The sequence below is a fragment of the Lactuca sativa genome, chromosome 6, assembly GCF_002870075.4.
Source record: "Lactuca sativa cultivar Salinas chromosome 6, Lsat_Salinas_v11, whole genome shotgun sequence".
NCBI classification, from domain to species: Eukaryota; Viridiplantae; Streptophyta; class Magnoliopsida; order Asterales; family Asteraceae; genus Lactuca; species Lactuca sativa.
Window position 1 is genome coordinate 65,089,996 of NC_056628.2, and position 12,137 is coordinate 65,102,132.

General features: G+C 33.1%; 1 protein-coding gene across 1 annotated transcript; it reads right to left on the reverse strand.

The window, feature by feature from the left end:
- Positions 1–3,999: 3,999 nt before the first annotated feature.
- LOC111897816 (double-stranded RNA-binding protein 2) lies at positions 4,000–11,629 on the reverse strand. Its single transcript, XM_023893764.3, has 5 exons — positions 11,096–11,629; positions 10,184–10,266; positions 6,081–7,153; positions 4,821–5,040; positions 4,000–4,717 (listed from the first exon to the last, which is right to left on the reverse strand). Exons 3-5 carry the CDS (start codon positions 6,312–6,314, stop codon positions 4,131–4,133), a joined length of 1,041 nt encoding a protein of 346 aa, XP_023749532.1. The 5' UTR covers positions 6,315–7,153; positions 10,184–10,266; positions 11,096–11,629; the 3' UTR covers positions 4,000–4,130.
- Positions 11,630–12,137: the final 508 nt, after the last annotated feature.

Consider the following 12,137-nt stretch of genomic DNA (forward strand, 5'->3'; position numbering starts at 1 on the left):
CGCCGAGTTGGTGCTGTGTGAGGAAACCCTGAATCTTTGGGTTTGTGTCCTGATTAAAGGGCCTTAAGCCCTCATTTCCGCCTCACCAGCCACCCAACTCCTCTGTGTGAACCCCTAATCGCCTAGAGTGAGCCAAGAGAGATAAGAGAGTTAATTTTGGGCATTTTTGTGATCTTTTGGAGGAGAAGTGGAGAGCATCAAAGCTTGGATCAAGAGGAGGCTTTTGGATCCAGAGATTCCTTAGAGATTTGCTTCAGTTGGAGGTAAAAAGATGCTAACTTGATCTTTTCCTTACGAGATCTTGGTTTAGGGAGTTTTTAGGGTTTTCTCCCATCCATCTTATGTCATTAAGTCATTTAAGCATGACTTGAGGTTGAAACCTCAAATCTGGACTGTAGGGAGCCTTGTGAATCCAAAGACTCGAGCTTTATTGAGCTGGAGGCAAGCTCTTGTGTATCTAGCCCTTGTTGGAGCTTGTATTGGAATTATGAGCCTAATATGTCATGCATGCACGTAAAGCTTCCAACTTTACATGATATTCAAGCCTTAGGAAGTTAGATCCGGAGTATGGGGTATCAGTTATGCCCTAAAACGTCTAAATAAGAATTCGAATTAAGGGACCCGACGAGTTGATGAGCTGACTCGACGAGTCGGTTGGAGTTGGTCCCGATGAGTTTGACCACACTGTAACTCGGCGAGTTGACGGGTCAATTCGGCGAGTTGATTTGGAACTTCATGAGGGTTCTGAGGAACCGAAGGGACTCGACGAGTCGCATAGATGCACTCGACGAGTTGGATCAACATGGATCGCTAACTCGAGTGTTGACTTATGTTGACTTTAGGGTTTGGTCAACTTGAGGGATGGAGGTCATGGAGGGGTAAAATGGTCTTTTACCCAACCCAAGAGTTAAATAGGGACTAACATGAATTTATCTAGAGTTGTGATCTTTAAGTGATAATTAGAGATGCTTATTACATGTAGGCGGGGTTTAGACTGTTCGAGGGGTATTCAGTTCCTTGCTTGCTTACGAGGTGAGTCTTCTCACTATACTTACCTAGAGTGGTAACCTTTGTGTGACCGAAGGGTCTTATGTGCTTATATTGAGTATTGTGATATCCTGCATTATGTCTTTGTGATTTATGTTGTGTATTATTCTGAACTTACCGAGTTAGGACTGGAGGGTCCACCCGAGTTGTGGGAGCGGAGGGTTCCACTGAGACACATTGACCGGAGGGTCTTATTCGAGTATATCCATGAGAGGATAATGAGATGTGTGTGGTACTTTGGGGAACTCACTAAGCTTTGTGCTTACCATGTTATGTGATGTGTGTTTTAGGTATTTATCAAAATCGCGGGAAGGTGCCGACTTGATTATACACACGAGATGAAGTTATGTTTTAAGGATCCTGGATTTCCATTGAACGATTAAGGATATGCGATTTTGGATAATTTGATACTTGGGGTTTTTGTGAAATGTGTTAATGAGAATTATGAGATTTTAAAATGAAAATTTTGTTTGAAAATTTACGGTGTTACACAATGCCTCCACGTTATCCACTTTCTACAAATTCTAAAAAGGGAGCCTTTATATATATATATATATATATATATATATATATATATATATATATATATATATATATATATATATATATATATAGAGAGAGAGAGAGAGAGAGCTAGGTTCAAATGTTTTTGACAACTATTGTGTGACTGAATGCACCAATAGGAATTGAGGAATAATTAAATAATTAAAAAATTGAATAAGGGTAATTATGTAACTTTAGAATGATAATTAAAATAAAATCCCTTAATTAATGGGAATTACCATAAAAATCTCTTTGACCAACTACTTAACCCTAGCCATAAATCTAACTCATCATCGTTTCTAATCCACGGCTTCTGCTTCTTCTTCTACAATCAATCATCAAGATTCTAAAGGTTCACATCCCCCTCTTCTACAAAATTATTTGATTTGTTGATGAAATCACGATGAACGTTGGCGGCAAAAGGTTGTTCCTCCGGTAACCGGACTTCCCACCAAGAAACCGCACGAGCCAAGATTCGTCGTTTTGGGTTCCGGTTGCACCTACCTGCATACTTGGACATCCGAGGCAAGATTCTCAAAGTCAAGCCTTATGCTTTCACGAAACTGCCAAGAATCATGCTTATATGCGCTCCGACTGTGAACCCTAATCCCCTCCGGTAAGCATCGGGTTTGAATTTTTCAAAATTTTACTTAGTTACACAACATCGATGAAGGGAAAATGCTTATGCCATACATGTTTTGTGGATATGTTGTTTGTTTTTTAATGAATGGGTTTCAATTTCACTTTGTGTTTTGATTTCAATTTTTTTGCTTCTATTTATGGTGAGCTTTATAATTTCCAGTTACTATTCAGGTTCAGCAATCTTGAGCATGATTTTTTTTTTGCTAATGTGATTTCTTATAAGTAATGTAACATGCAGATACTTCCAAAGTTGGTATGCATAATGATATGTTATACATGAGCTTTGTTTTTTATTCAAATTACTTTTTTGATTAATTAACAAAGATTTTGTGTTAATTGGACAAGTGGTTTTAATTGGTTTGGTGAAAAGCTTTTAGAATTCAAGAATTCAAGAAGAAAAACAACAATATTCTTTCAGAATTTCAAGATTCAACATCCAAAAACAGCAATATTCTTTCAGAATTCAAGAAGAAAACATGGCACACGATAGTATTCTAGCGGAATGTTGTTATTTTTTTTAAGAATGTTATTCATTTTTGCTTATATTCTTTTAGAATTTTTATAACTATATTAAAATGTATAAGACTTTTAGTCTGTAAGAATATGTATTAATTTGTATTTAAGTTCGGATGTATAAGAATATATTAGAATGTTTGTTATTTGAACATCTTATTCATGAATTTTGTTTTTCTTCAGTAATATTCTGTTAGAATAAAATTCAGAAAGAGTATCATTCTAACAAAAAAATATTCTGATAGAATAAACTCGGTAAAAATTGAAATTGAATTAATTAAAAAATTCAGATTTTTTTAAATTAGGAGAATTAATCATCCCTAAAAATCCGAAAATTTCCTTTTATAAATGTAGTTAATTGTCCAAAATACCCTTTTGATAAAAATCTTGTGATTATATGATACATGCTACCCTATTGTAATATCATAGACCCTCAGATCATGATTGTTGATTCTATTCATCCGATGGTCCAGATCTGTGCATTCTGGCATACAATAGTTATTGGAAACAATATAACCTAACCCTATATATATATATATATATATATATATATATATATATATATATATATATATATATATATATATATATATATATATATATATATATATATATATATATATATATATTAGTTTTGAACATGTTTTTTCTTATGAGTTTGGAACCAAAAATTATATTTTCAAAAGCATGATTCTTTCATTGTGTCAATCGTTCAAATAAAGAGGTCTTCATTTTTTTTCTAAGTTCTGCTTGTTTAGTATTAAAAGATTTACATAACAATGCGAAAAGTAGCTACGTAAATTTTCGAAGTTGTTCTTGGTTTGTGAAAATCCTACAAATATTTGTTGTAAGGGCCATAATAATCAAGTTCGAAGATCGGAAATTGATAATATTCAAATTCTGTGATTGATTATTTCGTATTTTTTTGAAAATGATTGTCATTCATTTAATTATGTTTAATGGAAATTGATTATTTTTTTATTATCCCATTTTTGTAGTGAGGACTTGCTACATCCTCCCAACAACCACCCTATCCCTACCCCATTCTCCTTCTATTTTGGGTTTTGATTAAGCACATTGGATTTTGTTTGCATGAAAATCGGTTCAACTATTAGTATTTGACAACCAAAATATGTGTTTTGGATGCAAAAAACAAATTGATTTCAATTCCTAAGAGCTCTAGTACTATTTGCAATTAAGTTAATCTTATGATGATTTGAGCTATTTCGTATATAGATCAGATAACAATAATCATAATAGGGAAATTAAGCTACACTTACATTACCAAAATTTGATACACCATTTTTACTTTAATTTCAAACCAAATATAAAAAAAAAACATAAACCATTTAACAACATTCAACATACAATCATCCATAACCCTCTCATAATTTAAGATTTTCTAGACACTTAACCGCTTCAGACTCATTTACCTTCAACCCCTCCTCTTTCTTAACCAGAGTAGGAGGAGGAGGAGCAGAAAAAACCGGCACCGTCTGTCTCACACAGATAGGCGGTGCCACCTTCACCGGTCTACTCTGCACCACCTGCCGAACAGGCGGTGCAGAGAAAACCGGCACCGCGGTTCTCATAGTTACCGGCGGTGCAAGTGGCCTGTAGTACCGCATCGGAACATAAGCCGGGCAGGTCGGGCGGTTTTGGTTTTGATGTGGTGATGGTAACGATGACGATGATGATGGAGATGATGATGATGATGATGATGATGGTTCATGTTTTTGGTACAAGAATGGAAGTATTTTTGACGATGTTAACGGTGCTCGTTGTGGGCTAGGTGGTCGAGGTGAAGGTGTAGTGAATTTTTTATCAAAAGGTATTGGGTGGTGGTCAACGTAGTTGACTTTTCCAATTTTTTGTTTTAATTTGTAATTCATAAGTGCTCTCGCGATTCTGATTTGTTCCTGTTCATCGTTATTCTCGGGTTCAGTCGATGAACTCGCATCTTGTTTTGCCACTAAAAAGTAAAACAAAAAAAAGCGTTAAATAATAAAATTAATAATTTATTTTCTGGTTGAAGAAGTCAAAGTCAAAATTAAATTGGTTTGACTTTAACTCACAGTGTTTGAGAGATGACCATGCTGACATGGCAGCGTTTTTTTCCGCTTGTTTTTTGTTTTTTGCGGGTTCACCGGTGAATGTAATTCCGGCGAGTTCGACTATTCCGGTGAACACAGGTAGGTGTCCTAAACCGGACCGGTAAGTTGTGTAACGTGGCAATGGTGCACCGACTCTTTGTGAAATTTCTTGTAATAGATTCTTGTAAACCCCAGTTTCATCCTACAATTTAATTTTCATTTTAAATTTTAATTAAATAATATATTAATGATAATAATAAATACTATGACCCTAACTGGGCACATGCAATGCTGCAACAAAGCATTTATAAGCATAGTTAATTTTGGCAGACAAAGGCTATAACTAGTTAACTACTAATATGTGCTATCAATAACTTTCCCATGTGCCATTTTTTTCTTTTATTTTTTTTAATATATAAGTTTGAAATTTCATTTATGAATTATGAATTATGAATTAGGAAATTAGGAAGTAGGAAGGAGGAAGGAGGAAGACCACCCATTTATAATTCAAACTTCTTACATTCACATCCAAATGGTCAATAATTCAAAGTGTTCATACCTATTTATCATAATAAAAAGTAATACTCCATTCAGTCATCTTTTTGTTACTATATATTTTTTCTATATTTCTCCAAGATTGGCACGTGTCACGTTGTTGTAAATCACAACGTTTTTTACCATTTTCATATGAACACAAATATATATCATTTAAACATGGAAAAGGTAAAACATTGGGTATAAATTTGTTTTTTTTTTTTTTTTATGATTGATGAAATATAGCATGTTAGCATGTAGATTAAAATCTTAAAATAAGGATTAACAATTGAATAAGTAAACTATTAAACCTACCAGAGTTGTATTTTCACACAACTGAATTGACTAGCTATTTACTAGTAAAAGTCTATAACTAATCGATTAAATGCTTCATGTTCATGCATCAATCACTTGTACGTTGACCAAAATTGGTACAAGTACTTATGGTGACCAAAATACCCTCACCGGAGAAGCTAAATAACCAAAATTGCAACACCCGGGGGACAAAGCGAGTGTATCATGATTCATGATGCATTGTTAGCTAGTACAGTACAACTCTAAATGCAATCAGACCTAATCGTTCTTCAAAAACTCGAAAGGGACACCGGAAAGGGGTATTTTGGTAAATAATCGACTCAAACGTTGCTTTTCCGACGAGATGAGTAAAGTAATTTTCCGGTGAAAAGTAGTAAGGAGAAAGGAACTTACGAGGATTCTAGCGGCGAGGGAGTGGGAGGAGAGGGAGGAGAGAGCGACCTCGGCGGCGGCGTGCTCAGCCTGACGGAGAGTGGAGAAATAGTTAGGGCTTTCAAAGGAGTCGCCGTTGAAGTTAACGACGGCCTTGAACCTCGGCGCGTGGTCAGGTCCTTCCCTGATGCACGTATAAGATGGGAGGTTGAAGCAGCTTCTCTGCGCTAGCTCTTGCAGCTGATTCTTATACATCTCCACCAATTACTAACCGGAAACCTCTCTGTATATGTAAACTCCGATGTGTTGGTGAAACAATTAACGGAGGCGACGCCACCGGAGATGGATGAGCGGCGGAGAAATGGGTGAGGTATGAGGGAAGAGGGAAGAGGGGGCTGTTTTTTTGGGGATGGAAGTATGTAAAGACCGGTGTGGGTGTGGCGTAAATTGTTTAATGGACGATATAGTGAAATACGCATTAAGCCTTTTTCTCCCCCTTCCTTTGCATGGATGTGATTTTGATTGATTATTTAAAAATTAAAACAAATCTTTTTTTTTTAATTATCAAACTATTACTTTTTACAAAATTATGTAAAACAACATTATCTTACAAATTTTATAATTACAGAAATTAAATATTATATTTTAAAAAGTTCATAACTTTACTTTTTGTCTTTTTATATTATAAATAATATTTTCAGAATGTAACAAAGGATTTAAGTTTTTATTTTTATTGCTCATGACATTAACCCTGATTTTAAAAATAATATAAAATACATGTTTTAAGGTAACTTTTAATTATGATGTCTAAAATTATGTAATCTAATTTTGGGTGTGTTAAAAAGGCAATAATTTTGTGATTAAAAGATGTGAAATTGTGTAAGATTTGAGTGGGGTAATCATGAAATGAAGCACCACTACATAAAGAGGCTAATCTTTTTTGTTTTCTTTGCATATTGGTGTTATTTGAAGGGAGATATGGGTGGGGCCCACTAGGCATTACTTCATTGGATGCCTTCCAACTCCCAATGCTTTTTTCCTTCCTTTTAAACTCCAGCTATTGTGTCCATATTACCAGCATACTTCCATTCCATCTGCCAAAAATATTAAAGCAGTCTATATATAAATCGAAACAACTTTATCTTTTCTTAGATTTGTTATAAAATATTTATAAAGAAAAAGAAATAAAATAGTCAACAATAACGTTATGTAACGTTTTTAATACAACATGTATTTTGAATATATAGATATGATGGTCATCAAAGTAACATAAAGCCGTTGACTTAACAAATTCGACCAACCCACTAAATTTTAACATTCTTTCACCCTATATAAACATAAACCTTAAAATGTATATGTTATAATACAAAATAAATTGCAAAACTAATCCCAAAAAAAAAAGTTTCAATTCATTTTTTTCATTCGCATCAGTTCAAAATTGAAACTTACATACATATTTATGATATCCAGAAAAATACAATTTGAGTACTTTTCTTTAGACGTCAGTTAATTCGAAGGACAAAATCTGAACTTTTTGGGATACCACAGGGACTAAATATGCATGAAAGTTACAAATTTAAACTAAAATGGAATATATAGATATAATGGTTATCTTATTTTCATAGCTTTTATATGTAAGTGTCACCTTCGAAATTTTTAGCGTGTTTTATTTTTATAATATGTTCGAGAAAAGTGATGGAAGCAAATTGAGGTAATAACAACTGTTTTCTTGTTGACTTTGACCGAATACCAAATGTTTGATCCAACTCTAAGCATCAATCACTTTCTTGTGGACTTTTAAGCACAACTTTGCTTCTAAATATCGATTCATACTACTTTCACGAAATACTATGTAGTCTTCACATCGTAAAATGCCACGATATACCAAATTTGCTGTATGACATATAGGCTGATGTATTTTTTTTTTTTAACATTTCAAATGTTCCATAAGGAATTTAACAAAAAAAATATATTATTGTTTGTATCAAGATCATCATCAATGGGCTGATTTTCATGTTACATAAAAACAAATGTATGTGAAAAATCCAAAAAAGAAAAAGAAAAGGCATGTGGTATATATATCGTAACTTTGGAAGTGGGCTCTGTTTTGGATTTTTCCAAGTACAAACTTGTTTTGAAATGAGAATTTTAGTGAAGTAATTTATTTACTCAGAGACTTAAATATTCACTGAGCCTTGTCTGTAAATACATGTAGATCAAAAGCTGCAAAAAGTCGATATGTCTGTGCAAACAGTAAAACTGACAGAGAGGCAGAAGCACTGTGATTTTATCAGATAAATCCACTGAGACTAAGAAATAATATGAGAGTCGTTTATAAAAGATTTTATTTAAAAAAAAAAAACAAAAAGTGATAATAATGATTCTGTTTTAGCTTTTACATGTTTTTAGTGCAATGCAGTCCACGGTGTAATTTTATTTTCCCCCACTTTAAATTTAATCACGTTTTTTAGAAAGGGTAAAAAGAGTACATACATGGAATTAAGGTAGGTGTTGTGTTGGGGGCATTTTGGGTATTTCTTGTTACGCGCTATGCTATTTAGTAGTGGGATTGAATAAGGCATGGCATGCTTTTGATATTTGCTTGAGATATTTTATCCACTTGAAGAGCTATTGGTTGTAAGGCTTAGTGCATTTTGAGTTGTTTTCTTCTACAATTTAATATAAAGGTGTTTGATTTACTGTTTGATTGCTCTTTTTCATTAAGTTTGATCATTTTCAAATTTCAAACCATGGAATTGGAGTTATTTACAAAGATGCTCTTCATGTTGAAGTTTTAGAGATTAGTGTAAGAGGATTTTACATAATGTTTCTTTGTTACTTTAGGTCAAAACTCAACCAATCTCTAACTACCGTTTTGACGTAATTAATTTTAATTATGCAGTTGGTTTCTATTTTTATAAAATTCATAACTCTTTTCTTTGGAGTCAGATTTTTACGAAACTTATAACGTTGAGATCACGTTAACGAGTACTATCAAAGTACGTTAACCAGCTTAGAAAACGTTATAACTTTTCAGACGCTAATTTTTGAGCCTAATGGACATTTTTAACAAATAAATGTAATGGCACATTTGATTCTTATTACTACTTTTTGCGAAGTTTGAAAAAAAAGAAGTGTTTCTATTAGTGCCTAAATAAGTAGTTAAACGTGAAAAAAAAAAGTAGAAAATAGAAATATAAAAAAAGTTGTAAAGAATTGTAAGAAAAAAAAAATTTTAAGTCGTCAAAAGTTGTAAAAAAATATCAATGTATGGGACGAATTTGTACAAAAAACATTTGGATCAAATTATTAACAAAATTTAAACCTAGGGCCAAAATTGTAAAAATGAAAGTTGGGGACCATTTCATAGTTCATAGTTGTTTACCCTTTAATGAAAAAAATAAAGTTGGTAAGTTGCACCTAGTATAGAAAGTCAACTCTGCAAAATATGTTTTAACCCAAGAAACACCTATTGTATTAAAATAGAGATCTTAGAACTTATATCATGTCATTCAGACTCCATTTAGGTTGCCAAATAGCTACATATTACCCAAAAAAAAATCCTTATAATAGCATTTTAGATATTTGTGTCATATCCATAAGTTTATAAATTGAGTGGTAGTTAAGATATGAATAATGTGTATAGTTAATTATTAAACATTTGTATCCTAACTATAGAGTCTTATGACTATTGACCCCCTATCATCCTTTTTTGGTGACTTATCAAGTTACTTGAATTAATTTTCAAGAAAATAGTTTAAAGAGCACAGTGAATTAGGGCTTCATTTGAAATAATGTATTCAATGGAAAGTTATACATGGTGTAGTAAACATTGTTTGATGAAGAGTTCATGTTGATATTTGATGATATTTGTTCATATAAGAACATTATCTATAGTATATTGGTGTTCTTTTTCTTTTTTGGTTAAAGTTTGAGATTTTCTTCAATGTAGTAGATTTTGTGGCTTGAGATTGTAACTCCCACACGAGTTAGTTTTGTTTACTTTGGGATTTCCACATTTTTATTGATGTTGTTTCTTATTTTATATCCCATGGTTTATCTCTAATGAAGTAGTATCCAAAGTGTTATCAATTTTTTATAAGTGGAAGCTAGAAGATCCTTACCAATAAATAAGTTTGTGGGTAGATGCTGCAACAAGGCCATCAATAAATCCAACAATGTAGTCAGCTACTTCCACCATTCCAACCTAGAAATGGTTAATGATCATCAAAAGTTAGTTTACATGTTTTGAATGGAATCCCATTGACACTAGGATATGTTGATTGACCTCTAGTTATCTTGTAAACAAATTTTGAATTACAATCAGCAACTATTATGAAGAATTCATAAAGACAGATACTTCAAGAACTTCTATTATATATAAAGAGGGTAAAAAAAGAGATTTAAAGACAGTTTTGAAACAGTATCTCCATCATCCTTTAAGGGCAAAAGAAAACATAGGTTGAAGCACTTCTTGAGTAGATTGCTCAAAACTCAAAAGACATGATATATGATTATATTCATATGACTTATATCAACAGTGTTTCTTCCACCCAATACAAGCTATATTGCTATTCAATGTTCATCCATGAGCTGAAATAATAAAACATCAACTTCAAGTTGCTAATTCAATCCCATTGTAGTGCATTCATCTTGGATCACAGAATTCATTAACACACTCAAAGCTTAAACAATCAGAAAGTCATGTATAGCACTACAAATCTAGAAGAGTACCACATCTCTGGACATTACAACAAAACCTGCAACTCCTGTCAGTTGCAGAATCTAGCTCATTATAGTAAGAAGTTCACTCCTATAAGCTCAAAAACTGGTATGGCCATATGAATTAGATTGTTCTGCCTCTTAGCTCCCACCAAAAATCAGTACATTTATAGAAGAATCGATGTTTAAACATGATATATGTGAACAGGATAACCTGGTGTCACAATTGTGACTGTTATTTCTCAAACATTGATAGCCTAGTGTTGTTATCACAACAAGATTAAGAAGAATATATGCATGCTTCGAAAACTAACCTCATATTCGTGCAGTTAACCAAAAGCCAGTTCCAGCAACACTCCATCATTCACCTCCGCGATCCTGCCGCCCTCGGCAAGCTACTCGCGCCAATTGAAGCGTTTAACGCGACCGATGACATCTGGTTCTGAATCGCATCCAGTGAGTCGTCTACCGAATCCGAATTATGTTTCAGCTGGCTGAGTCGTCTTCTTCTTTGTTGAATGATAACTTGAATCTGCAGTAACTAGAGATTATAATTTACCAATTGAAAATAGTAAAAGGCGAATTAAAGGTTAGAGAACGGAGAAGTTAGGGTTTTCGAGTGGAGATAGAAGAGCATAGTAGGGGAAGGCCGAAGGCGCCGCCGCATCAGACCATCAGTGCCGCCGTCGAACTTACAGACGAGTTCAGCGTCCTCCGGTATAGCCGACGAACCTAGGTCCGACAAATACGGGTCGGGCATTGTCTTATTTGATTGCCAAGGGTGTGCGAACACCGCATGGTGCGGTAGGGGTACCACAACATCAAATCCATTCCAATTGGGCCTTTCCTAACTTTCTAGCAGTTGCATTTACTATATTATATTATACAAGTTGATTTTAAAAAAAAAAAAAAAAACATGTAAACAGAAAATAAATTTTAATATATAACTTTAAAATAACAAAGAAAAAAATGTATTTATTATAATTTAATATCATATATAAGATATTTAATATTTAAAATTTTAATACTTTATATATATATAAGTATATGACTTTAATTTTAAATATTGAAACAAACCAAAAATTGACAAGTTGATAATATTTATTTCAAAAATACTACAAAATGAATGTCAAAACTCATAAGAGATTGACATGTGTCAAAAAAAAAATTCATTTATTAAAAAGGATACATATATTTTTCACCATAGTAGTCATTATTTTCATCTTTATTTTTTTCCAACTTCACTAAGTCATCTTCATCTTCTTCTACTTCATCGGGATGCAAGGTTGTTAATTGAAGCAGCATTTATCAGAAAAGTAATGCAACGAACAATCGACATATTAAGAAAAAGCAAAG

What these genes read in the sequence shown, in the direction of transcription:
- LOC111897816 (XM_023893764.3), bottom strand. Translation starts at nt 6,314, where the DNA reads ATGTATAAGAATCAGCTGCAAGAGCTAGCGCAGAGAAGCTGCTTCAAC. An exon ending in CCCTCGCCGCTAGAATCCTC is followed by an intron (nt 5,041 to 6,080) that starts GTAAGTTCCTTT and finishes ATTAAATTGTAG; the next exon opens with GATGAAACTGGGGTTTACAA. An exon ending in ATGGTCATCTCTCAAACACT is followed by an intron (nt 4,718 to 4,820) that starts GTGAGTTAAAGT and finishes TTTACTTTTTAG; the next exon opens with TGGCAAAACAAGATGCGAGT.